General features: G+C 39.2%; 1 protein-coding gene and 1 long non-coding RNA gene across 3 annotated transcripts in view; both read right to left on the bottom strand.

Annotated features, from left to right (window-relative positions):
• PAN3 (poly(A) specific ribonuclease subunit PAN3) overlaps window positions 1-27,343 on the bottom strand; it is a 59,582-nt gene that overhangs the window by 14,405 nt on the left and 17,834 nt on the right. The window contains exons 3-12 of one of the 2 annotated variants that reach the window (XM_083437061.1): window positions 25,535-25,601; window positions 23,838-23,908; window positions 16,875-17,036; window positions 10,139-10,289; window positions 6,427-6,674; window positions 4,384-4,488; window positions 2,353-2,410; window positions 1,090-1,251; window positions 679-795; window positions 484-585 (exon numbers count right to left, since the gene is read on the bottom strand). In XM_083437061.1, coding sequence (XP_083293187.1) covers window positions 484-585; window positions 679-795; window positions 1,090-1,251; window positions 2,353-2,410; window positions 4,384-4,488; window positions 6,427-6,674; window positions 10,139-10,289; window positions 16,875-17,036; window positions 23,838-23,908; window positions 25,535-25,601 — 1,243 coding nt within the window. The remainder of the gene's footprint in view (window positions 1-483; window positions 586-678; window positions 796-1,089; window positions 1,252-2,352; window positions 2,411-4,383; window positions 4,489-6,426; window positions 6,675-10,138; window positions 10,290-16,874; window positions 17,037-23,837; window positions 23,909-25,534; window positions 25,602-27,343) is intronic. The other variant, XM_083437062.1, reaches the window with a different exon arrangement.
• On the bottom strand, window positions 13,188-16,868 carry LOC310676028. The gene is made up of 2 exons (XR_014510368.1): window positions 13,913-16,868; window positions 13,188-13,804 (listed from the first exon to the last, which is right to left on the bottom strand). It is a non-coding gene; the product is annotated as an uncharacterized lncRNA (long non-coding RNA).

Raw genomic sequence — 27,343 nt, 5'->3', positions numbered from 1 at the left:
TTTCCTCTTGCCCCCTAGCAACGTGGGGGTTTCAGTGCAAGATACCTCCCTCCCCCCGTCTTTTTGTCAGTGCAGGCTTTCCCCTTTGGGTTATTTGTTTTCTCTCCCCTTTCCTTTAGATTTTTTGCTGTAAAGGAAAAGAGGTGACTCCCATTTGGAGGCTAAATGCTTTCTAGGACCCTGCTTGTCATCACTAGAGGGGGGTGCCATACCCTAAGAGAGTAATGTCCTCCAACCTGATCCAGCAAACTATATTACCTACAGGAATAGAGTATTACACTGAAAGCCCAATGTGAATGCAGCATCAAAACCAGTTTGCAATAACCAGCGCAACTGCCATGTATACATTATGTTCTGAACACTTCAAGAAGCCTAAATTGCAGCAAAGCTATGTACAATGCAAAGTTACAATAATTCAACTGTAGTTCCCTAATTTTTGTCCACTGGAAAAACAAAAGCATAGATCTCATTTGCTGGCCTTACCCCACTTCCTTTTTGTGAAATAGGCATCAGCACTAGGATCATTGAAGTGTCTGCTCATCATAGTCTCTCCTCCAGCGTGGAAGTCATAGGCAAACACAAGAGCTTTTCAAAAAAAGTCCGAGGTGAGAATTAGCTATGCAATTGATGCAAGTCTTCCAATACGATTGGCTAACATCTCAAAAATAAGAAACTTACAATGTTCTCCAAATGCTTTAGTGGTGAATACTTCTCGCAATGTGACAATGTTTGAGTGTTGGATTTTTTTCCACATGTCAACCAGCACCATGCACTTTGTGTTAACAAGACGAAAACCTGAGAAAGAAAATCTTTCACATTTCAAAGATTTTTGACTATTTTAATGTCGCTTGCACATTTATTCTAAAGTACGAGAGTGCGAGCAAAAGACACAACCCTAAAAAACACACATCTGATCATAGTCTCCTTTATGGCTTATTAGCCATACCCAATTCCATTCCATTATTTAAAAGGAACAATTTGATTTTAAATCCAGTTTGAGGTTTATTGACAAAGAAACACAAATGTTTTAAGGCTTAAGTACTGGTAGAACTGAATTTTTAAAATATGAGAATTTGTAATTTCCCTCACCATGTATCCTCCGAAGGCAATATGGCAGATCATCTTTGCTATTTACAGCTTTGTAGCATGATGTTATATACCCAAAGTTGCTTGTTTTCTGTATCCGATTGGGTGGTGGCAGTGGCTCCAAAGGGAAAAGGCTGTGGTAGCTGTCAACTTCTGTTGGGACAGCTAAACCAGTTTACGGAAATACATTAGACACTACTTAAAATTATGAAGAAAAGAGTTATTATAGACAAAGCAATTCAATGACAAGACAAGACAATGCGCGCGCGCGCGCGCACACACACACACTGGTTTAGAAGACTGTAACAAAGCTCTGACAACAAACTTTGATGCAAATCCTATACAACTTTTACCACAACACACAGGTTTGCTTTGGAAAATTCAGAAATCTCCAATACTGAAGAAAAGCGTGTTCAGTATTTGCACTAAGATACTGATTCACATATTTTATAGATGGGGTAGGAAAGAGTGTGTAAACCTGAAGGGTGAACTCTACTAGAAGATACTTATGGGAGTTTTAATTTTACATTACCAGTTTAAGGCAAGCTTTTCTTCCTGACTTGTTGAACACATTGTAGACTTTGATGCACTGAATGGGAAAATCGGAGACCTGACAGAGCCTTATGCACAGAGACATTGTTAAATTTGTCTTGGGAGCACCCTGATGAGATTCAGTATAGCAGTTCACATCTAAATCAAGTGCAGTAACTGGCACTCATTAAGAACTGAAGACGTTTTTATTCAGACAGGCCACCCCAAAGGAGTGATCCCAGCCATGTCTGCAGCAGACCTAGTTTCATACGTTATTATTATGTCATTTTGCAAAACTTTTTGTTATATATCACTTTGAATTTCAAATATGATGCATTTTGTTTTTTGAAGAAGAAAAACAAATAAACAAAAGACAGAAGAGATCCACTGAAGCACGAGAGATTTTGTACAGTACTTATTTTCACAGACTGTGTCATCCATATAACAAACATTTCCTCAGGGTTGCATTATACAAATTATTTAAATAAATAAATAAATAAATAAATAAATAAATAAATAAAGTTTGGATTGTGCACTACTGAATAAATACATTGAAAAGGAGCTTGAAAGAACCTAATACAGAGACTCCACTGGATTATATTCAATCTTGCATTCAGAATGGCTTTGCTTTAATATGCAAATTGATTATTCATATATCTAACTGCGGTAGCAAACACAGCAAGCAAAAGACCGGCTTAAAAAGGCAATTTAAATTCAGGATCTTTAGTTACTTACCAGGCATATCTGCTTGATCTATCTGAGCCATTGTAATTAAGTGTCTGTTGATCAGCTCCTATAGGAATACATTTTGGCAGTCTTACCAATAAGGACATGAAATTCTAGTTTGCTGTTTCTTATATGCTGCTTCGGTTAATCACAAAACCATAGAAACAGACCTGAAAAAGGACTTGGACTATCAGAACCCCCTTATAGAAGCAGAATCCCTAACTAAAGCTACCCTTGTCTAAGGACATGGCTGGAAGCAACCCTTAAGAGACCCTATAGTCACTCAGTCAGTTCATCTACTGAACCCGCCTGAACCAGCCCCATCGAATTGTTTGTCAAACCTGATCTTCAGGTAACTCCACCACAGACCTTTGCATCCTGGGGAATCTGAACCAAGTTTCTGCTATTCTTTCATTGTAGAATGGTATTTCTAAAGCCTAGCCAAGACTGCAGTTCAAGTTTTATTTCTTGTCCCCCATATATACATTGCCAGTCTCTATCCTTCTCAGGGCAGCCACCATTTCATCTGAACACTAATGAAGCTACTCTCAATCTACTCTGCTCAATGGCAGACATTAACAACTCCTATCTTCTATCACACTGCAATCAGGAGTGGCTTTGAATTCATGATAAATGATGAAGAATTGCATCCAGGAAAGTGAGTGTGCGGCTGGGGGAAGGACAGAACTCTGTTTATGAAATTTCTGTTCTGACCTTCCTCCCAAAGGAGCCCAGGCTGACCTGTTCTCCATCAGACTTCTAATGAGTAAAAAGCAGGCTAGTAAACTATGTACTGAACATGGTAATCCAAAGGTCTCAACAAATCAGAATACAGCACAGAGTACAGAAGTCGCCTTTTATATCCCTCGTGATTATTTTGCAAGGCCATATAGTGATGCTTAGGCAAACTTTGTTTAAAACTAAGGTTAAGGCCCTTTTCCGTATTGTTACTTGACTGACCCACATTTCTTTGGCAGCAATCTGTTTCTAGTAAAGAAGAGACTTGCATTTGTCCTTATTAAGTTTCTACTTTTTGCTGAAAATGTTTCCAATTTACTGAGATGATTCTGAGTTCTAACTTGGTCTCGCCAGATGGAGTCTGATATGACAGAAAGTGCTTTAAATTTGCAGTGAGGCAGGCAAGACAAATTGCAGGAAGAGCCCTAAGGTTTCAAACTATCACAACAAGAACAGACATACTTGGCAGCCCACTCCAAAAAGCAGATATGGAAAAGGTAAAGAGGCAGTGGGTTAAGTTTCTTTAATAAGGCATTTTCCATGGCATGGATGGCTTTGAAAAAGTCACCTTGTAGCAAAGATACCATCAGCCCCAGCCAGCATGACCAACAGACAGGGATGATAGGGGTTGTATTCCAACAATATCTGAGAGGAAACAGTAAGCCAACCCTGCTTCAAATTGATTCATCATCTGTTCTGCCAATACTGTGTGTGTAGGAAATCTTTAAAAAGTTAGGCCTACTGCTAACAAGAATAACTTTTGCACAGACTTCTGCCATGGTGTGGTTGGCAAAGGTAAGATGTAAAAGGTATTTTTACTCCCAAGCAAGTGTGCATAAGATTGCAGCCAAAGAGGACACATATCCCAAACACCATCAATTCTGTTTTTATATACAGTGGTGCCTCGCAATACGAAATTAATTCATTCTGCGAGTTTTTTCGTCTTGTGAATTTTTTCGTCTTGCGAAGCACCACTGTGCATTGACGGTTTCCCATAGGAATGCATTGACGGTTTTTTTAAAAAAGGCGCAAGACGTTTTTGTCTTGCGAAGCAAGCCCATAGGGAAATTCGTCTTGCGAAGCAACTCAGAAAACGAAAAACTATTTCGTCTTGAGAGTTTTTCGTCTTGCGAGGTACCACCGTACCTATTTTACCTGCTAACTTAGATCTTGTTAATTTCCCCAGGAAAGAAGTTCTTTTTTTATGATACAGCATTGCAGATAACTTTGGGCAAGCGGAAGGTGGCAGAGAAATTTTGTGGTGGGAGGAAATCTGTTAGGATTTTACTAGAAAGAACTTACCTGTCTGAGTTCATCTGCCATGAAGAAGGAAGGTGCATTTGCTTTTGGCTGCATGTAAGCAACATGAGGCGCAGTTGGAGGATAAATGTGGTAATTTGGGAACACCTATTGAAGATAAAATTTGGAACAGACAGTTTTTAGGATTTGAAAAGTTATGAGATCTTTTAAAAGCCCTCCGAAGTGGTTCCACAGAAGCCATATCAAAAAAAGGATGAGCACACTTATGGGTGCATACTTATGGTTGCGGCTGCAAAGTCATCAGCATTTGAATTAATTACTTTCAAAATCCAAACTTGAAATTCTGGGAGAAAAATAAGTTTGTATGGAAAGTGTGCAAAATATTAGTACAGGGTCAGCATAAGGAATAAGAATCTGGTTAGGTAATAAGGGCTACATAAAATGCACACCCCAAGCCTGCACATGTCCTATAACCATCCTCAAAAGCCTTTCTCAGAGTGCCCCTGGCTGAGGGAGATAAGGCAGGTGGCAGCTTGGGAGTCTTCAGTGGTAGCACCACCCCATTCATGGAGGAGTATGGTGCTGAAACTGATTGGTACCAAGCCCAGGCTTTAATCCTTCATTGAAGTTTAAACTGATACTTACTCAACTTTTTGTGTTGTATTTTTTGAAATTAATTTTTTTAAGCTGATGCTGCTATTGTTCATTAATTCTGAGAATCTAGGCTAGTATTTATCTTATACTTAAGAAAGTATCTAACATTCTAATGAAAGCATCATGGTGGCAAACTACCCAAGTCATGCACAAAGTTTGCCAAACACTGCTGTTACCTGGCCTAAGGGCTCAAGATACAACAAATTCTGCCATGTCAGAGAGCATGTCTGGTTTTCTTAGGGGGCAATGGCCTTAAAATAAAAAGCCAACAAAGCTGCGCATACAATCTCACATAGAAGGAATCTCTGATGCCACCTAGTCTAGGCTCCTAGATTTCTATGCTATTCATCCCATGAATAAAGGGCTTACTTTACTTTACATCAGCCGCCTGTGTAATTCTTCTGAAACTGTGTAATTCTTCTACAGAATCTGATCATTGGTCTTTCTGGTCTAGTAGTGCCTACTCCAGGAGGCAACAAGGTCTCAGCCAGAGATCCTTCCCTGGCTACCAGAAAGAGTTTAAATGAAGATGTAAGGAACAGAACCTAGAACATTGCGTATGCAAAAGCATGTGATCGACAGCAGACCTATGGCTCTCCCCATGCTGCTCTTTAATAACTTTATCATGAAAGGAAGGAGACTCAACAAGCCTCAGACTCACGTACTCTTCTACTACACAGATGAAAGAGTTTGGAAGCTTTCATTTCTGTTTCTGGAGTTTTTCATATCATTCAAACTAAGCTTTGTATGAAAAAAGCCAATTTCAAACCATAATTATTGACCAGTTTAGGGTTTGGATAGAATGCTAAATGGAAGTTAATTGAAATAGGAAGCTTCCACTCTTACTTGCAGCCATACTTGTGGAGGAAAGGAAAGGACTTAAGTCCAAGGCTCATGTAGGTTCATTCCCATCATGATAAACCATGGTTTATTCTGACCACCTCTCCCCATATGAACTGCCCTGGACCCTGAGATCATTATCCGAGCCCTTCTCTGTGCCATGCTCTCTCCAGGGGGGGCTAATCCGATACCTTCATTACAAATATTTAGGTGCCAGGCTATAATATTCCTTTGCTGACAGGCCTTTGGCTAATTAAATGGTCTATGGCCTCATGAACTATTGGGTGCAGGTTGTTTAGTTTGTTGGTATGTTATGTATTTCTGTGTGTTTATACTGTAAACTGCCCTGTGGTTTTATTATTTACTTGATAATAATATAATATTCTGAGATAAAGGGCAGTATATAAATTATTTCTCCTACTGTGTGCAAATAGGAAAGCTTTGCAAGACAGAAAAGGAAGCCACAGTGGCAGTCAACAGTAACAGCCAAGATGCAAATCAAGCTTGGAAATGTGGTAATTACTATATGGAATACCAGCATTAATTTATGGATTATAACAAATACCTTCATAAATAAAACGGAATTCTCACCATTCCAGTTACAGGCGCTGGAGTTGTGTCAGTATAGAAATAGGTTGTGCCACCCACAGTTTCCTTCTGAATCACCTGGCCAGCAGCTGGCGGCTGGGAGACAGCATTAGTAACTGGCGTAGAGGCACTAGTAGGCACCATGTAATTTGCTGGGTTTGGTGTATGACTTCTTCGTCTAGGAGCAGGAGACGTGTGAGGAGTAATTTTAGGGGAATGAAGGGGAGAAGATCCTGCTGACAATGACATTCCTTATGAAAATAAAAGGAAAAAAGAAGACTTGCAGTGAAAAGGCATTTGCAGCCATAACAGACTCCAAGGCTTGGGGTGGGGGGTATATTTCCTTGCAGATAAAAACAGACTTGGGACAGCTGGACAAGGTGTTTTAAAACTTCCCAGTTTACATGTAAGATTCAAGTGAAATGGTTAGCCACAAAGATACCAACTTTTGCCCAAAGGGTAAGAAAAGCAGCAGCAAATATTTGCAACATTTTCAAGCTATTCAATTACAACTCCATCTAATTGTGCCACTTTGCTATGGCAGACAAAAAGTGCCGGGTACTGCCACAGTACTCTTTAAACCAAGGATGGGGAACTTCCGATTGGTGGGCCAAGATTGGCTTGTCAGGCCAATTACTCCAAACCACGTCCACCCACCGGACAGCTGATGGATGGGAGGAGATGGTTTATTCCACCTACATTAGCTGTATGGCCTATTCCCAAGCAAGGACCAGGATCATGCAGCCAAAGCAGCGGGATTTAATCCCTGCTCATCACTGATGAGCAGTGATAACAGCCCTTTGCAAAAGGACTATTTGGAGTAACTTGCACTTTGTCTTTAAGAAGAGCCAGTGGCAGAAGGGTAAGGGAGAAGAGTCTGCTCTACTTCTCCACTGCAACCACCTGCCCGCTTGCTTAAACCACCCTGATGTGAAAGGAGGGCAATTCTGCTTGGTCCAGGCATACAAGAGAGCAACCTGCAGGGAGCTCTCTTATGCAACGCCCCCCTTTGCTAAGCATGATCCCCTCCACCCAATGGTGCATTGGCTGATGTATTGAGGGGGGATCCTGCTTGGTCTGGGTACATGAGGTTTACCTGCAGGCAACTATCATGCCCCCTAACCTGCTCATTTTGACTGTGCATGTAGCAGACAGCAAGGCGCTGCTAAAGGAAAGGTTTCTCCTGCAAAAGGAAGGAAGAAGCCTTCACTTTCACAGCCTTGTTGCCTGTTTTGAAATCCTGGGACTTCAAAGCACCAAATTCCCTGGTATCAGCTGACTGACACCTGTCAAATTTGCCCTGCAAGGCAGATCCTTATAAGAATCTGGCCCATGTGGCTAAAAACATTCCCCACGCCTTATTTAAACCAAACTAGAATCATCTGAAAGGAAAATACTGAGGTCTGTGCCATATAATTTGTAACGATTTATATAGACACCTACACAGAATTTTTTTTAAAAAAAAAACCACCACCAGGTTGCAATGATTACACAAACTAACCATACTATACTCAGTGTCAAGACAAATTTATTAACTAGGTACTACTTACTCAGCACTGAAACAAAATAGGATGTGCAATCTATTATTTATTTATTTATACATACATACATACATACATACATACATACATACTATAAAACTACAATGTTTCCTGTGACTATGATTATGGATGTTAAGTGTTTTTTCCAAACTTAAATAAAAACAAACTGTAGGATTCAAAGCACCATGTCTGGTATTCATAGAAGCTTCTCAGCCCCTTTCTTAAAGCAGTATGAGGCATGAGGTGCTGCCCCAGAAAGGAGGGGGCACACAGGAAAAGCCATAGCTCACTGCTAAAGAAAAACCTTGGTATGAACAAGATCCAGGTTTAAGATCCATGACATTTCTGGGCAGAAAGGCTTTGGAAAAATCCTAGGCATCATCCTGGAGAGAAACTGCCAGAGTTGACAGCACTGGACTATGCAGATAAATGGACTTCATTTAAGGCAGATTCATATTTTCAAGGTAACTACTTATGATAAAACTCTGAGGCTTAATTTTCCTCCTCAATCCTCAATTATTTCCCATCATGCAAGACAGGCTAAGGTTGCTTCCCTAAGATGGGTATGATAATAGACCTCTTTTTAAAATAAACGTCGCTGGTTGCCCCAAACTTGAAAGTGAAACTAGTTTTTGTCTGCACTAGAGAATAAGGCAGCTGCTTTGCAGCATGAAAAACGGAGATGCTATTTCCATGGTACATGGAGTTAAGAGCCATGCTATCTAGAGAACTTGTTTGCATACTGCACATTGCAAATATAAACCTGTTTAGCCACCTCCACCCACTTCCCCAAACCTGGGTACTAAAAACTCTGAGGTAGCTAAAGTTTCTGCAGTCATGTATGTGACCTACAGCAACGACCATATGGAAACAAATTATTTTATTTATTAGATTTACATACCGCCCTTCGTCAAAAGATCTCAGGGTGGTTCACAATATAACAAAGGGTGGAATTCAAAGTTGAGATATGGCCAGCATTAACATCTGTGCAAGCATCTCAGTTTGTCCGATGGAAACAATCTCCCCTCCCCTGAGAGTTTTTCCAACCAACCCGCCCCCCACGCCATATATTTTTGGGGGGAGGGGAGCAAGGGAGAAGTTAAGAAAGTCATGTGCAAGTGCAAGTGATTGTGGGGGGGTCTTCCACTTACAGGGCTTGTTAAACGACTCTTTCCCAACGATATTATCTAACAAGATATAGCAGATGAAACTGACAATTAGAAAATTAATGTACCTAGTACTACTCTGAAAGCAACTCTGCCCCCAAAGCCAGGTTATTCCATGTTAACAGGTGGTCCCATAAGCTTAGATTCTTCTTGCTCACTTACTATTCTCTTCACGTTATTGCTTTAACAATGTGTGATGTTTCATTTGTCAATCTTTTATAGAGGGCGGCGTCCTGCTTCCCGCACACTCGGTTCACTGCTCTTCTCCATCGTTTTTACTTAGAAGTTCCTTCCTTCCTTCCAACAGCCCTGAATGCATATAATCTAGTCCAGGGGTTGTCATCCTGGTCCCTACCGCCCACTAGTGGGTGTTTCAGGATTCTAGGTGGGCGGTAGGGGGTTCTATGGCACAAGCTGAATCCTCCTTCCATCGAGCACTGGTGGGCGGTAAGGAAATTTTACCATCAAGGAAGATGCACTAGTGGGCTGTTGGTATAAAAATGTTGACTACCCTGATCTAGTCTTTCTGGTTTATAGGCTTTAAACATGTTCACATATTATCTTTGCTGGGAACTATTCATAGGCTTTGGAGGTGAGGTGGGGAGTTGTCCTTTGCCTGGTAGGTCGGTGTTTTTATACCTCCAAGATAATCTTGTACTTCCATTTTTCAGATAAAATGTTAATGATAGTTCTAAATATTCTGAAAATGAATTTAGTTAAGAGAGACCCCTTAAATAACGGATGCAAACAAAGATTACAAGCTCCTTCTAAAACTTGGTAATGCTAAGATGCTGCAGGAAACCTTGACGGCTGCAAGAATTACACTTAAGGTGCTGAAATGTGCAAAGTGCAGGTACAAGACTGATAGCAAACGCCTAAAGATGGCACGGCTGCTATGTAAGACTTTAAATAAATAGAGCTTAGGAAGAGTCGGTTCCTAGATGTAATAAGCTTCCCTAGTGCTACTGTGATTCATAAGCTAGTGTAAATAAATTACTCTAAGCTTACCTGGAGCTAGCCCAGCGTTTGCAGGACCTCCCATGGAAGGATGAGAGAACAAGGCTTGAGAGAAGGCAGATATATTTGACTGTGACATATTACTGAGTCGGGAGGTTGATCCTCCTTTAGGAATAAACTCGCTTGCCGCGGGATTTGGTGTCTGTTTAAAAAAAAATTAAAACAGAGTATGTGTTAAGTGTGAAAATAGATTTGTTTACCGAATAAATTAGTGGGTTTAAAGTTAAGAACGCAAACATTTTTAGTAGGTTATTAAAAACTAACAGACATAGTAGGCCAGGACCCAAAGAACTACAACTACCGGTAATTCCAAAAGTTGAATGGGGTTTTTAGAACTGTTTCCACCCCCACCCCCCGACAATTCTCAGCATACTGCATGGCAAACCTTTCAAAACCATATAGAGTTTGTAATAAGACACGGCTTTCTGTGGCCCAAAGAAAAGAGTTGTACATTCTATGAGCTAGGTACAGCTCCCTTGACTGGAGATATGCAGTTCCTTGAATCCTGGTCATAGGAAACCTACTTGAAATTCTGTTTCCATACAACTTCCTTCATAATCTACAAGTTTGCATTACACACTGCTCAGCTAAATTTTGAGGCAAGGAAACTGGGAATACTATGAGTTTATAAGTGGAATTAGAAGTATCAATTATGCTAATAATGGCCAGCTCTTAGAGCAATCAATTATGCTTAAGAGGAACTAGATTGTAAGCAGCTCTCAGGAAAGCTTCCTATTTTAAGTTACAAAAACTACTTTATTGGCGAAGTCATTTTAATCTCTGTTCCACATGTTTGTTTTTAAAGATGTTCATTTCCCCTTAATTCTAAGGATTTTCTACATTACATACTTTTAAACAAGCTGAAGTTGTGTTTGGGAAATTTTAATTCAAAACCTGATGCTGTCAGAAAGCTAACTGGGACAAATGACAATTTCTCAGTAGAACAATCCTTGCAAGGTTGTTGAGAAGTTAAACACTGTTCTGGGCAACTTGGACCAAAGGCAGAATACAAATTAACAAGCAAACTAAATGTAGAGCATTATCACAACAGTGGGGAACCTTAAGCCCCCTAAGTGTACCTGCCAGGCCTCCCAATTTGGCCCACATCCACCTGTCCATCACCTGACATCATATTCAAAAAACACCAAATTACAACCAGAAAGGAAGAATCCAGAGCACATTTAGATGGTGCTCCTGATTCTTCCTTTGCTTCTGCAGCTTCAATTCAAGGCATGGCTACAGAAGAAGAAAGGAAGTATCAGAAATGCATTTAGAACACACCTTTGATTCTTCCGTTGAATCACCTGAAGACACCAGGTGACTGACAGGTAGGCAGCCCTACCCATCCATCAAAGCAGCCCACGAAGAGTGGGGGAATACTGGATCCAGCCCACTGGCCAGAACCAATTCCCCTCTCCTATATTAGCATATAGCCAATAAGTGGCAAATTCTTCACTTACATTTTTGACTTTGCCCTCATGTTTTTGGAGTTGAGGGATAAACTCTGCATTGATATTAATTAGTGCTATCATCCAATTAAAGACATCTTGGTTGATCATACACCTATTAAATCAATTCAGTATTCAGAACATGTAGATGCTGCCTTTCTGTTAAATATGACAAACAGGTCTGCTTACACAAGAGAAAAACCACAATAAATCCATCACAACAGGACAAACTTGTTTAAGCCACCGGGAGAAACAGTTCCCTTAAGGCATGTAGATATAAAATCTGCATATATTTTCATGGTCATAAAGTAATTCTGAAGAAATCACACGATTTTTAAATGATGCGTACACATTTCATAGCAAGCATCATTTCAGAACAGGCACTTCCTCCTGTGAAAGCAGAAAGCGGCAGTGCCTCTTCTATCCAGTGCCTGGAATTAGTAAAGCAAAAGAAAGAATCACATGACAGATGCAGGCCAATAAACAGAAGTTCTAGGTTTAGGTGGTTCACCTGAGCAAAGAGACCTGTTCTGGATGGGCTGCACTCCCCCTAAAGGACTATGTTCCTGGTCTGTGTGTACTCCTGGGTTCAGCTTTGTCTATGGTAAAGAGTGCCTTCCGTCAGCGCCTAAGATGGCTTGGACAGAGTTATCTTTAAAAAACCTGCTGCCTGATAAATTTAGGGTATCCTTTGACCCTATCAACCAACTAAGCACCACACTTCCAACATTAAACTGTCAAAAAAGTTCGATGGGCCACTCGTTGTTCTACTGGGCTATGTAAAAGATACAATACTACCAGATGTCAGAGAAATGATAATAGATCTATTAATCACAGTATGGTTAGTCATTAGTTAGCTAACAAAAGCTTAGCATAATTAGAGTCAGAGAGGGGAAACAGTAAAATGACCAAGATATAGCTAAATTGAGCATTTTTATTCATTAGCAGAATAATAAAGTTTAAAATTCACTTCACCCCTACTTGTGCTTGAGTGTATTTTAAATCTGGTGGTTGTGCTCATGGATCTGTCTTACCCAATGTACTTATGTCATTTAGTATTTACTCTTTCCATTCGTGTTAAATGAGCGCTATCACAATTTTTCTTTTTGATTTTTTAATATATGGTTTTTAGATTGGTGTGATAATTCTTCAATAAAGGGGGAGAGATAACCCTGCTGGGATACCAGATAGTCTGCCAAAGATACACATGAAAGTGGTGGGAGGAAATTCAAGGTGGTTGTATTACAGCTAATGTTAAGGTCAGCCTTCACTTTCAAGGCAATTTTCCGAAGGAGAAAAAAGAGTTCTAGGTAGGAGACTTGGCTTCTAAGACAAAAGCAGTATTCATAAACAAGGGTTTTGTTCATAAACAAGATTTCATTTTAGTTTGATCAGGTTAATTAATTAGTGAATATCTTCTCTGGTTTTTTATAAATTAAAAAATCGGCAAGTTGGCTGTTGATTCAATCAAGAACAAATATTTTGTTCACTATCTCTTTGATTCAAATGAATGCATAGGTCCTCATTTTACATCTTTATACCATTAATAAAATCTCAAGTACAGGATATAAATAGGACAGTTAACCCAAGCATTTAAAGTCCAAATTGCCAATTTTATTTTTACTTATTTAGCAGAATATATATGCAGTAGAAGACAGGAGTGCCTGGCGTGCTCTGGTCCATGGGGTCGCGAAGAGTCGGACACAACTAAACAACTAACAACAACATATGCAGTTTAATTAAAAGATATAAAGCTAAGTTGTTCACATAGTATAAAAATGCTGATTAGCCAACTGTCTTCACACATGTTAAAAATTACACTACTCCCATTTCCTTTTTCCACATTGAATCATAAAATTGCAGAGTTGGAAGGGACCCTGAGGGAATCTCAACAAATACCTGAATATATTCTACATAATGTATGCACCTATCACAGCAATAAACATTCTCCCTCTTCCTTAAAACAGACATGTACACATTTTCTTCAAAGCAGACAGACATTGTTTCTCCCCTTTCTGCCAGAACTCAGGCACAAAACCTTTCCCCACAACGTAGGTTTTCTCAAACAAGCACTATGATCCTCAGGCTCTGCTTCTATTGTCAGGTCTATTACTAGCATGCTCCTCCCACAACACACAGCCTTAAGGCAAGCATCTTCTGTATCTTCTTAAGGTACAACATTCTCATCCTCACTGAAGATGGGCTGCAGCTGGACCAGGGAAGAGGGAGAGATACCAAATTAACAGATAACATGTTGTAGCTGGTTGCAAGTGGTTACACAGAAATGATGTGTAAGAGTCTTTTACTGTCTACAGACCTTGGGTTCTTCATTCATGGTCTAGAAGAATAAATTCAAATTGCTTTTCTAGAATTGCATTTACTGTTTAAGGAAGCAACAAAAGGGAAAAACTCAAAGCTGTAACTGTTCAGGAACAAACTAGTACATTCACAAATTCCAACTAAGGGTCACAACATACTTCTTTAGATGGAAGAGTAAACAATTTACCAAACAAGGGCCAAATCTGTCATCATGTACACATCTGAATGCTTAATTGAAATGAGACTCTAAAATACAGGAAAAAACTGAAATATCCTGGAAGTGTTTTTCTGAATTTCTCAAGATTCAGCAAAGAATGTTACGGTGCCTTGAAGGTCAAGAGACTGTGGCATCATAACAGACTAACACAACTACACTTCTGGAATCTGCTTGGTCCTTTTTAACTTTAGTACATGTTAGGTTTATACTAACAAATTATTTAAATTTACAGAGCAGCAAAAAACCATGTGTCTTATTACAAACTCTGCTTGATCAAAACCTAGCTAATGGCACATGCATGACCTTTTTTTAACTGACCTTATGAAACATCAAGTCATGCTCCTTTCTAGAATAGTTTATATTGAGAAGAGATCAACATGGATAATTAAAAAACTCAAAACACAATGGTCACAATGTGACCCCATTATGCCTCAGATCATGACTTCTATGTCTTGTTTACAGAATAAGGCCAAAATGTATTATAATAAACATCATAAACATCAGCTTTGCCACCTCACTAAGATTCTCAGAATCCCAGTATAAGGCTAATCCCAGTATCAGAATCCTCGGGAGGGTTACAGACTGGCCACAAATCAACCACCTCTACAATATAGTGAAATTAAAGTACGACAATTAAAAGAGCTCAGTAGCATGAGATAGTGGGCTGGATTCTTATCCACTGGCTGCAGATCCTGCAATCCACACAATGTACACACACCCTTTCCTGGCTCATTTGTGCTGCAGATAAGGAGAATGGAGGTGAACATGAGGGAGAGGACAGGCAAGTTAGGCCACCTAGTGCAGTCTAAATGGCTGTAAGAGCCATATTAGCTTGAGATTCTCCGAAGTCAAATCATTCTTGCATTGGGGGGACTTTTATCCCCACTTCTGTACTGAAACAGCACTGCTGCTATGCTGATGCTGAAGCCTGGTCCTTTGGCAATGGCTCTGGGTTCTAACAATGAGACCCTACATCTTTGTTTTACAAGCTGCAATGGAAACATGTTAAGGGACCAACATGTATAAAACAGAGATTTGCAGAATGTACAGGCCAAATCTACAATTACTGCAGATGTTGCTGCAAGTGGTGTATTATACCACAACGCAGCGATTTAATGCTGCAAATTCCATTAAATCATACATGATGTGCAAGAACTGAAGTACAACATCCATACAAACAAGGCCAACGTGCTTAGTTTATGTACATCAATCTGGCTCTTTTCAATATTCATAAACCTAGCAACTAAAAACAGTTGTGACACTCTCTCAGGCAAACTTACTCTTTTTGGGGGGTGCGGGGAGCGCACAACGTTGAGCTCTTCGGTGGAATAGAGAAGTAAAATTTCCATGATTTCCATAAAAGCAGCAGATAATGTGGTGTTCATATATTAAAATAACCAAGGTTGCAATCTGTGTGTGTATATAGGTGTGTGTGTATACACGCAGTGAGAAACACAGGTTGCTAGATGGGGGGGAGGACAATGCAAACTTGAAGTGGCCACATTTTTCTACAAAACCTTTCAGTTCAGCAACCTACTTAGCACGTACCCTTTGCACATGCATTGTGATGTCTCTATATAATGTACAATATGGAATGCTGTAAACCATTCTTCCTTCTTGGATACTTAAGTTCAACTACTGACAAACACCGCCACACAACAGCAACACTAAATTAATCAGCTTGAGTTCATTCTCTCTCTCTCTTTTTGTATGACTTTTCCGATGTGAAACCAAAGACACACTTAACTTCAAATCACAGTTTAACTGAAATCAGGTCGTTCTAACCCTAAGATCAGCCAAAGCAAACACTGAGTAAGTCAAGTCCTAAAGGGGAAAACATCCTCTGCAACGCCTCTGACTTGTGCAACAGTATAGCCTACAAGCTACATTAACTACCTGGCACTACACAAGAAAACTATTAGTATGATTTATACAAAGAACAGTAAAAATGCTATTGTTCCCATGTACAGCGGAAGCAAACAAGAGTTGTAAGAAAGGGGGGGGGGTAAATTCACTGGGTGACCATTCTTCCCAGTCTCATGCTAATTCTGTGAACTACTCTTGTCTCAGTCTGTTTTTATCTTAGAGGTTGAGTGTGCCTCTGTATTCCACTGGAACAAGTACCCATCTAGAGCCTCAACACAACTTATAGCAATAATGCCCTTTGAAAGTCCCTAGGGTGCTAATCACAGGGCAGAAAGTGCCAGACATCTATTCCTACTCACAGTAGAGTCAAAGATAACCAAAGGCAATTTAAGTCACTAGATGCTGAGTGAGTTTCTTCTGTGGGCCAGGATAAGGAGTACAAATAAGATAACATAGTTTTGCACTACGATTGCTCTCTGAAACATCTGCGGTTCTCCAGATGTTGATGGACTCTCAACTTTTCACAGCCCCAGCCAGCACAGCCTATGTTTAGCGATAACAGGAGCTGCAGTCTAGCAACATCTGGAGGGTCTAAATACTGTTCAAATTATTTCAGCTATTTCAAAGAAAATAAGTTTCAACTTCTAAGGTGTTTTCCTAAAATAGATTACTCTTGCCACCCAAACTAGATGATACAGAACATTAGTTGAGAAGTGTGTAGTTTATTAGATAGTCACTTTTGTTGTCATTTGTACATTTGACCTGTGAAGATTTCGGCCAAATTTCTGCCCATCATATGTATCTAACTTCAGCATTTTTGAAAAAATAAAAATAGTAGCCAAAATTAATTAAAGTGACTAGAAAAAAGTAATTTTACCTGTAAATTGTTTTCTGTGACTCTGTTCCACCAAACCATATTGATGGGTACTCCTGTTTTACACCTGTCAGCCAAGCAGCCAATAGTGTTCTTTGATTTTCTTGCCTTTGATCCCACCGGAACTATTCTCTCCTCCAGCATCCCCAGTCGATACTTCCTTGGCTATGGAAAAGAAGGAAAAAAACCAGGGCACTCCCAACATCCCTTAGTCTGAAACTCAAACTAGAACTAGATGAGAACATATATTTGGTTTGATTGGTGGAATAGGAAACAATTTGCAAGTAAAATTTCTGACTCTGGTCATTTGACTTGCCGTGGCTTGGAAAAGGAAGTTGAGAGAGGTCAACAAGCCAAAATAGTTTGGAGTGGATTCCAGTTGGTGCCCTTGCACTTAACTGAGGAACTTTTGATCCTGCAGACAGATACCCCTACTAATGTAAAAGAAAGGGAGGCATTCCCCCCCCCCCCGCAGCACCCATAAAACATCAGTGCCAGAGAGATGGGGGGAAACACTCCAGAACAGGGTGGCATGGAGAGCAGTAGGAAGACAATATCACTTTCCCTCCACTTCCCAATTGGGGACACCAATTAGATTCCACCTTGACTCGCAGTGCAATCCTGTGCATATTTACTCAGAAATACCGTAAGTCCCACGGAATTTAATAGGACTCACTCCCAGGAAAATCCAATAGGATTGCAGAACAAGCTGGCTTGTACAGTTTGGTCCTAATTCATTAGAAAAGTCATATCTATATCACTTCAAATAAACTAAGACTTGTTTGAAATATGTAGTGCCAGGTCAAACCAAAAGCTTTGCCTACTACATACCTCCAACCAGGATACTAAATTCTTACACCTGAATTTATGAACAGATTCCAGAGGACAGAAAGGACTGGGTTTGGAAATAATGGGTTGTAAATGAACAAATATAGGCAGAGTAAGCCCACTGAAATCAGTAGATTTGATTAACTTAAGCCCAGTAAATTCAGTGGGTCTACTCTGAGTAAGATTTCATTAAATACAATCCAACTGTTCAAAATAGAAACCTTGGAAGTTCTGGCATAAATGTCTCAAAAGGAGATAGACAATTTTTCCTTGAAATGTTGTCCATGTCAAGTTAACATATTTAGTCGCAAAGAGTTGGTCACAAAGAAAGGCATATATATAATCTCTTATTACAACTGTTTTTACTGGTACACACAGGTGGTGATAATGAAATACTTTTTATTTTAAGCTTTGAAGGTGTACATTCAAACCCCAGACGTGTTTATAAAATTAAGGTATCATCTTGCCTATCAAAGTAAATATGAAGTAATAAAAGTAATTCCAAGAACAGTAATTACTCAACAATTCAGCAACACACACACACAATAGGCTCTCAAAGGTTTACTATGAAATGCAACTATCCTTATTTACAAGCTGTATCCTTGCTGACAGTGAAGAAAGCCCTGCTGAGTTTTCAGACAGTATAAAATTATGAACTCTGAGCTGTATATAATAAGCAATCACTTACTTAATGACCCATAAACTCATGTCACTAGAGAAGCTTCCTGCTCATCAAAATAAGTATTCAGTAAGCTACAGCAGAAGTCTGACACTGGGTTAAAGCTGGCCCTAAGGTGCAGTGCCTACTACTAAATGCAGCAATAAAGTTTTCTAGCAGATAACTTTTAAGAAATTGAAGCTGAACAGCTGGTTTACTGTCCATTGCTCAGTTAAGTGGCTCATCAAGAAAATTAGCTGGATATAGATATACTGCTTGCTCCTCCAGTATATATCCCATTCCATTCAAAATACCCATGGAAAGTTCTTGTCTCATAATTATTCTAAACCAGGGGTGTCTTCCCCACACGCTCCAATGAAGCTGGAGTACAACTACCCATACAAAATACTTGCAATGTAGTTATCCTAGGATGGACCCATGATAAAATTACTTCTCATTATTTTTTTACAGGAACAGATTGGAAGCAGACCTTAGCTTACGCTCCTCATTGAAGACATATTAATTCCAAAACAGATCTCATGGATGCTTGAATCCAATATCTACTTGTTCAGTTCACCTCTCCCCACACAGAGAATCACAGAATTGTAGAGTTGGAAAAGACGCCAAGGGTCATCTAGTCGAACACCCTGTAATGCAGCAAACTCAACTAAAGCATCCATGGTAGATGGCCATCTACTCTCTGAATGAACAACCCATTGTAAAATCTCAGAAGTGTGCTGCACAAAGTTCAGTATCTACAAAGAACCATCAAGAGGTAAGAACATTACCCAGAGCAAAAAGATATGAAATTGTTTTCTGAATATTTAAGTAAGGTCAGAAGACAACATACACAGGAATATTAAACTAATAATGAAATTTCATCCAACCTGTTCTAAATGGGGTTTTTTGCAGAAGATTGAAATCACCATTGCTTATATGACAAACATGTGCTTATGAAGCATGTCGACTGAAACAGTTCATTTTCAAAAAACAGAAGATATATTTTGAAATATATATATATACACACACACACACACACACACACACTTTCGTGCAAATAAAACAGGTGAACGCCAAAAGAAACCATATCTACATTTGTCAAGCTAAACTTAAAAGAACATGACTAAATTAGACAAGAAACCAAGCCTTTCTACATTAACAATACCTAATGTATGTGCCCAACTAGTTTTATGCAGATCTTGATGAGAGTTTAGATTACCAGCTATGCAAGCACTTAAGCAGCAATTCAGATCTCCTGAAGATTTTTTTCCATAAAGCCAACTCTGTTCAAAGCAAGGTACTCAATTATATATGTCTCTTCCAAGGCTCAATCAATTTTTAGTCAGTAGTGGCTGGAGAAGAACTGCCTAACTCTTTCCCTGCTACTTATTTTTCAGCTCAAAATCACTGCATCCAGAGCTGCATATCCATCTGAAAAGGGAAACACACCCTGAGAGGGCAATTTTGATCTGAAAAACAGGAAAATGAGTGGATGTGGTAGCTCATTCCTCCCCCTTGCAATATCTGGATACGTTTATTACTCAACCTAAATAAATGTAGATTTGGCAAGATTGAGACTGGGAAGTGAGTGTCCAGTTGCATGGATCTTTTCACATTGTGGTCACCTGTTTCTTGGTTTTGTCCCAACAGTGACTAATGGTTTTAGAAACAGATAAAATGAGAAACTGGATTTGCCTTGGGTTTGGCAATTTCAGCATAGTCCATATTTATTCAGTAACAAGTATGTATCAATGCAAGATGGGGAAATTTCAACTACAAATAATTATGCCTTGGATTAACCTATGATTAAGCTGGAAGCCCAAAAGCTGTAGAAAAACCAATACTCAGCTTAAACTGGTTAAAGTGATAACATGGCCCAATTTAGCAACCTTCGTAGTTAATGACTAAACAACCAACAACAGCACTGGATAAGTAGTGCTAAAATTGTGACCTTGTTCTCACTAGAAATAGGTGATGGGGTAAAATGTGCTTGGTCTTGCCACTTCAGACTGCATGTGAGGTGTTGACATGACTGGACACATTTCCAAAAACAGTCCTACATGTATGCCAAGGGGGGATAGAACTCTAACATGCTTTGTATTACCTATATTCTGGGGTACAATCGGCATATATACAATTGAAAAGAGGAAGCAGTAAAACACCAATGTGAAAAAGGGGAAACATGCTGATCAACTCTTGATTAGTTACTCATCCATGCTATGGTGTTATGCTGCTCAGCATTTGGCAATATGAGACACTGGAGTGGGGGCGATTTACTCAAGAGTTGCAAAACCTGGAATGGTTTTAGCTATCACTGTCTTATGTCTTATACAGCTATGTCCCCAATGTTAGAGAATAATTGAAAATGTGAAGATAAATATTAGAAGTCAGAGAAAAGAGTTAAATTCTGGTGGATTTTTAAGTAGAGTTAAATTTTAACTCTTAGGCTATGCCGCATATTTCATTTTAACTGATGGAACAATAGATTAAAGTTGCCTCGTTCAACATTCTTTAAAAGACCACATTTTTAAAATGTTGAGACACAAATTGCAAAGTCAAAAATGCAAATTCAATTTCACAACACATCCTTAGTGACCAGTACTTCCTCCATCTGCAACGTAACTGAAGACATAACAGATTGAACAACCAAAATCCTGGCTTTTGTTATGCTGCACCTAGAAAACTCAATGAAGCTATAATGCATACCAGTCATTAGCAATAATTAAAAGGATGGGAATGGCTACAATATAATGCCCTTTTCTCTTGTGTGTGTATCCCGCATGTCACACACAGCACAATTTGTAGCTACTTTTGTACCAAAACTGAGCATTCTTACCACTAATCTGGCTGTACATGAGCGAGACAGAAGGGACTAGTAGACAAATAGCACAATTTTGTGACCCAATCCCTCAATCATGAGTAAAGGCGCACAGGCAGCTGAAGCCATTAACTAATAAACTTGAATGCCATCGTTCCACAAAAACTTTGACTGCTGTGAAACCGCAGACCAGAAAGACAACTTAAAGTAACTTCAATATTCCTTCTGCTTGAAACTTGTACACGCTAGTCTCAAACTACAAAGATAACCAGAAAAGCAGAATGTTATTGCAGTGATGTTTTAAATCTCAAATAGCCCTTTTAAAATAAAAATAAAAATGCCTTTTGCCTCTTTTATTGCACCAAGACCCACCACTATTCCTACTATAAAGAATGCTAATTGCATCCCTGTAGGCTTTATTTGCCCAGCTTTTAGGACACAAGAGATTCAAGCAAAATCATCCATCCAAAATGTTTCCACAAGGAAAGAAGACGGTTTTTACAGAAAAGCTCCTCAGATCTTAAAAAAAATTCCGGCCTTCCGAACCACAACAGTGCACCCTAATTGCTCAGAAGAGCAAATTTCTCCTACAAAATTAAAACAAGAGTGTAACAGAACAAAAACTGCAATGCACTTAACACTTGAGTCTGCCATATGCACCACAGAGGGGCTTAACAATCAAAACTTCCTATATTCTACTGGCTTAAGTGTACAACATTAACAGGCAGCTAATTACAGCACCGGATTTAGGGTGGTACGTGCAGCTCTCCTACACAGGAAAGCCGAGCCAGGAGGAAGCAAAACTATGACGTACTGCACTTTAGAGGATGTGCAGAATGGAAACCAAGATGCGGGAGGGCGCCAAATTATGTCCTCACTTATGGTGCCATATTACCAAAGTCCACCCCTGCTAATTATCCCCGTTGTTTCAGTGGCAGCAGATCTTAGTATAACATTCTGACAGTTAACTGTTCTTAAATCCCTGTTATTTAAATCGCTGACAACCTAACGCCCTAATCTTGAAATGTATTACCCAGAAACTATTTTGCGAATGAAGTAAATGGTGCAATGCTTGTGTGGGAGTATATTGTTCAGGGTCCCCAAACTGGCTTTGTACATTCAGTGGCAATTATCCAACCACCTCCTTGAGTGTGTGAGGCTGTTGATGGCCTTGCAATAAGGCCAGGAGTCAAAACCTCATTTGTACGAGTCAGCACCCCTACCTAGGGATGTACACACAGTCATCATGACTTGCACATCACAGTGACTTTTATTTGAGCAATTGCAATTATCCAAGCACATGTGTATTTCTCTCTTAGAAGGATTTATTTATGCAAACTATGCCTTCACATACTTTTAGATGGGATGAAAACCCTGTTAGTGGTCTTGTGTGTTCCCTGAAGTTATAATAAAGCAATCACCACCTGCACAGACACACTTGCATTTTCCCTCCATATGTCTTTGCTAAAAATCCAACTTGTTTTTGCAATGCTTCAAAAACCTGCAAAATTATATATACACAAATAGGACAGTGGGGCATTAAAACAAACTACTGCCTGTATCAACCCAAAGAACAAGAAGCCCCAAAGTCACTTCGGTTTGTGACAGCAGTCAAATTATTTGTTATTCTCTATTCAGCCAATAAAAATCTTCTGCTAATTTTACTGTTAAACTTTGGTTCCCTTGAGAATGAACCATTTTTTTTTTACTGTACTTTAATATATTACAGCCAAAAAGAGTAAGGGAAAAGGTGCTTGGGGACCAATCAGTTTTGGCCAATGTCCCAGACTTTGCCAAACCTTGCCTAGGGAAGACAAAAATGTCTTAACTCTTATTTTTTTTGTAATGTGAAGTCTTGAGATCAGAAGTCTTCAATATCAACAAAGAACAGCATTCGTTTAATGAAGTGGCACATAAAAGATTGTTACTTGGGAAAGCAATAAAAAGGACATGGCATAATATTAAATTTTAAATGTTGGTTTCTTATTGCAATTTTCACAAGCAAAGAGAAGCTAACTAATCTTGAAAATTTTACAACAGAAACCCCCAGAAGTTCAATAAAGGGAAAGTGACTGCTTTGATAAGTTGGTGGGCATTTAATGATCACAATTTTAAAATTCTCTGCAGGGGGTAGAGTAAAAACTACTCAGTCTATGGTTTACAGATTTTTCATGGCTCTATGTAATGTGACTACTGCAGGAAGTTTTCTCCTTAAACAGCGGATTTATCAAGAGTTGTTTGGAATAAAAGTTGATAGACACCTATTTGAAGATGTTGTCTTTACCACAAATTGCAATAGAACCAGGGCTTTTATTCAGCCGGAACTCAGTTCCGGCACCTCTCAGGTGAGTGCCATTTCCCTTGTTCTCTCTTATGATGGCGGCATTCATGGTGAGTTCCGACACCTCCTTTTCTAAAAAAACTGCACCGAATAGAACATTGTGGAAAGGCATTGCTTGTATTGTGAGGGGCAGAGGATCAAGTTAGAGTGCACTGATCTGGACAATTACAAGCAATTGTGTAAATGAACTGAAATGCATGCCCAGAAATGTGCATTACATATGGCCATATATATAATTGATGCTACTCTGTAAGCTATCAGTTGCTGTATGTAATAAAGCAAGTGGTTCTTTTGTTATCTAGAAACTCTGGCAATACCTACTTTTCTCCTTTGAGATAAGCTGAGGGCAGCAAAATCGTTGAACAAGGATGAACCAGGTGAAGTAAGAGAATCTGGAAAAAAAGGTTACAAAACACATACAGATATAAATAATATATTTTAAATATAATATAATAACATTGTTAGTGTTTGAAATCTGCAAAGTAGATCCAGAAAATAATTTGGCATGTGCCTAAGGAACTGTGCATGTTCAGTGGAATTAACTTTCCCCCTCTGTTAACAATCACTATGCCCTGTAAAACTGTGGTGCTTATCAATTTCTTTGGACTTTGGAATACAAGGGCTAGTTTAGTAGTTTACTTGTATAGAGGCTATGTTTTATCAATATCAGCATTTAAGTCCTATTGAAATCAGAAGTTAACTTAGCATGGGCATATGTTAATTAATTCACAGCTGTGTGTGCATTAAGTCAAAGTTTATCAACTACCAGATAATTCTGCATGATGTCCTCTGCAATCTTAAGCTCTCAAAATTAATGTACACATCCCTTAAAATCTTCCTTGTTTACTTATAAGTGGCTCCCATGTGGAAAAGAAGCACAACTGAAGGTTCCTGGCACTGATGGTAGGAATTGTTAGAAAAGTAAATTCATACAGCTACTTGATGGCATATGTTTCCCATGGACAGGCGCTTAAAGGATTACAGACAGAACTGGCTACACCTATAACAAACACTTGCGTAGGTGATTATTAAATGTCATTAAAATACAAACAGATTATATGGGATGCCCATGACTCTACGACAGTCTGCCTCCTAAATTGTTTTAATGAAATGCCCAGGGGGAAAGGAGTATTTGATTGATTGATTGATTGATTGATTGATAGACTGATTGATTCATCCAAAGATCACAGGGTGGTTCACAACATAAAAATACAAAATGATAACACAAAATACATAATAACACAGAAACAAACTAATAAACCCCCTCCCACAAAAACATTTAAAAGACCATAGAATGGTAATCAGCCAAAGCACTGGTTGCAGAGAATATATGTAATATATGAAATGTAGGCACCAGGTGAGCCTTCCAGGGGAGAGCATTCCACAAATGGGGAGACACCACCAAAAAGGCTCACTCTCGTGCTGCCATCCTCCATACATCATATACAGCTGGGCCTAAACCCCAACTGAGATGAATCTAGAAAAGATGGTCACAAGAACCAAAATAGCTTTCCATTTTCAACCAAAGTGGATGACTGTTTAGGAAACATGTCTTGCTTGTTAGCAGACTGTTTTACTATGTGGCTCTAAAATGTAATTTATGAAGGTAGGGCCTATGCTCTTAACTACAGCAATTTCTCTGTGCATGCCCAAGCCCTTAGGTTTATCTCAAGTAACTCTTTGAATACTGGCCCAAGATTGCTCCCAATAATTTTGTTCAAATATTTAATTTGCCTTTTTTTTAATATCATATGTTGCAGAGTAACATATGGAAAGCAAGCAAAACAAATGGTGATTATAAGCATTAATGATAATTAAAACTGAGCTCACTTGTTGAAAGAGGCTGGATACAAACACTTTAAATAAAATCAAGATAAGAATCTAAAGATATTGCAACCACATTAAAGATTGAAAGCTTTGCCCCCATAAAAATAGCTTAACATAAATATTGCTAAATATTAACGTAAACATATTGTTAAAATATTAAAATTTTTTTGTTAAGAAAGTCAACTTCTTACCGTGGCCTGCATAGGGCTTGGCACTGTCATTAAGAAGGCTAGGGGAACTGCTGCTATTTGTCATCCTCTGCAGAAAAAGAAAAAGAAAAATTGCATGGTGAATACAACAATAGGGATCATGTGCAGTTTTAGCCCATACACTGAAAATGGATGAATAAATATATGGTTAAATATAATGCTAATCAAAGTGTTAGCTTTCTGTGACTCCACAAATTGGTGTGTCCAAATAAAAAGCTATAGGAAGCATTTAGTTACTAGTTAAAACATTTAATATAAAGTCATACCAAGTAAACACTGATTTTCATTTAGCCAAGAACATTGTGTAAACATCCAGTTGGATCCAGGGTTTTCGTTCCACAGATGTGATTCTAAACTAAGAGAAGCTCGTGCTGGAGGAGGGGAAAGTTTTGCTAATTCTTGCTTCCGATTCTGGAGGATCCCCTAATTTACTGAAGAGGTTTTTCAGGGGTCACAGGGAGAAGGAGGAGTAAGTGAAAATTGCCTAAACAAATCCCATGTATCAGTAGACAGATATGTATCCTAAACTTCCCTGAATCCATTACAAGTACAGGCAACAATTGATATACAGTGGTACCCCGGGTTACAGACGCTTCAGGTTACAGACGCTTCAGGCTACAGACTCCGCTAACCCAGAAATAGTACCTCAGGTTAAGAACTTTACCTCAGGATGAGAACAGAAATCACATAGTGGTGGTGCGGCAGCAGTGGGAGGCCCCATTAGCTAAAGTGGTACCTCAGGTTAAGAACAGTTTCAGGTTAAGAACGGACCTCCGGAACGAATTAAGTTCTTAACCCGAGGTACCACTGTACAGATGTTCAATATGTGTGTGACCTCACATGCAAGCATCACAGTAACCTGGAAGTGGCTGGAAAAGGGGGTGAAGTGGAGGTGGGGGCGGAAGAGGCCAAGCAGGCTTATGCGGGCTATTCCGTTGTGCGTGATGAATCGGAACGCATCCCCCGCACAAATCAGGGGTTGCTTGTACCCAGATAAAAAGAAGACAGGTTCAACAGAAGGCCAAGTGAGACTCCTGAAATTGTGTTGGGGGTATGTGCTACTTTCTATTGAGCCAAGGGCACTCCCTTATCAAAACAGAGTTGAAAAATGGGGCCTAGAATCCTAATGAAAGTAGATCTGGACTTTAAGAGAGTTAGAACTATTTGGGACTATCAGAGTAAAAGACAAGAGTGTTCACCACTAGTCAGCATATACTGTAAAAAAAAAATCTGCATCAAAAACTAAACCACAAACCCTTTTCTTAACTTCCATACAGACACCGCTCACTTCCATGTTGATCCTTCTGAATTTGTATGATTCAGGATGCAACACACTGTTGCTATGGATCCAAATAGGTCATAATGGCCTATTTAGATTTCAGGCTAAAGACAATAAAACCTCAAAAAATGCCTATCATTCAGATGCTACAGGCAAAATATAAGATCCAACATTTAAGGGGTCTTATTTTCTCTAAAACAGCTTTCTACACATATAGCTCTCATTAAGTTTAACAGTTTTATCCAATCAACACAGAGCCAGAAAAGTACCAATTAGCAATTTCTCAAATCATTGGTCCTTGAACAGAGCTATGTTTATTCTGCAATTCTATGTTGATACAGCAATGCCGCTCTTTTTAAGAAAAAGCAAGTTATTCTTTCTTTGGCTCAAAAAGGCTTGGACATATGTAGAAAATGGCTGGTATAATCCACAGGTGAAGAGCTGAATCAGAGTTCCAGTGGGCAATGGGACTTCAATATACATGTGTTTCCCCCTCCCCAATTACCTAAAAA

This window comes from Podarcis tiliguerta (genome assembly GCF_965153285.1).
Source record: "Podarcis tiliguerta genome assembly, chromosome: 4".
Lineage (NCBI taxonomy): Eukaryota > Metazoa > Chordata > Lepidosauria > Squamata > Lacertidae > Podarcis > Podarcis tiliguerta.
Note: the sequence above shows the minus strand (reverse complement) of the source record. Positions and strands in the feature narration are given on the sequence as shown.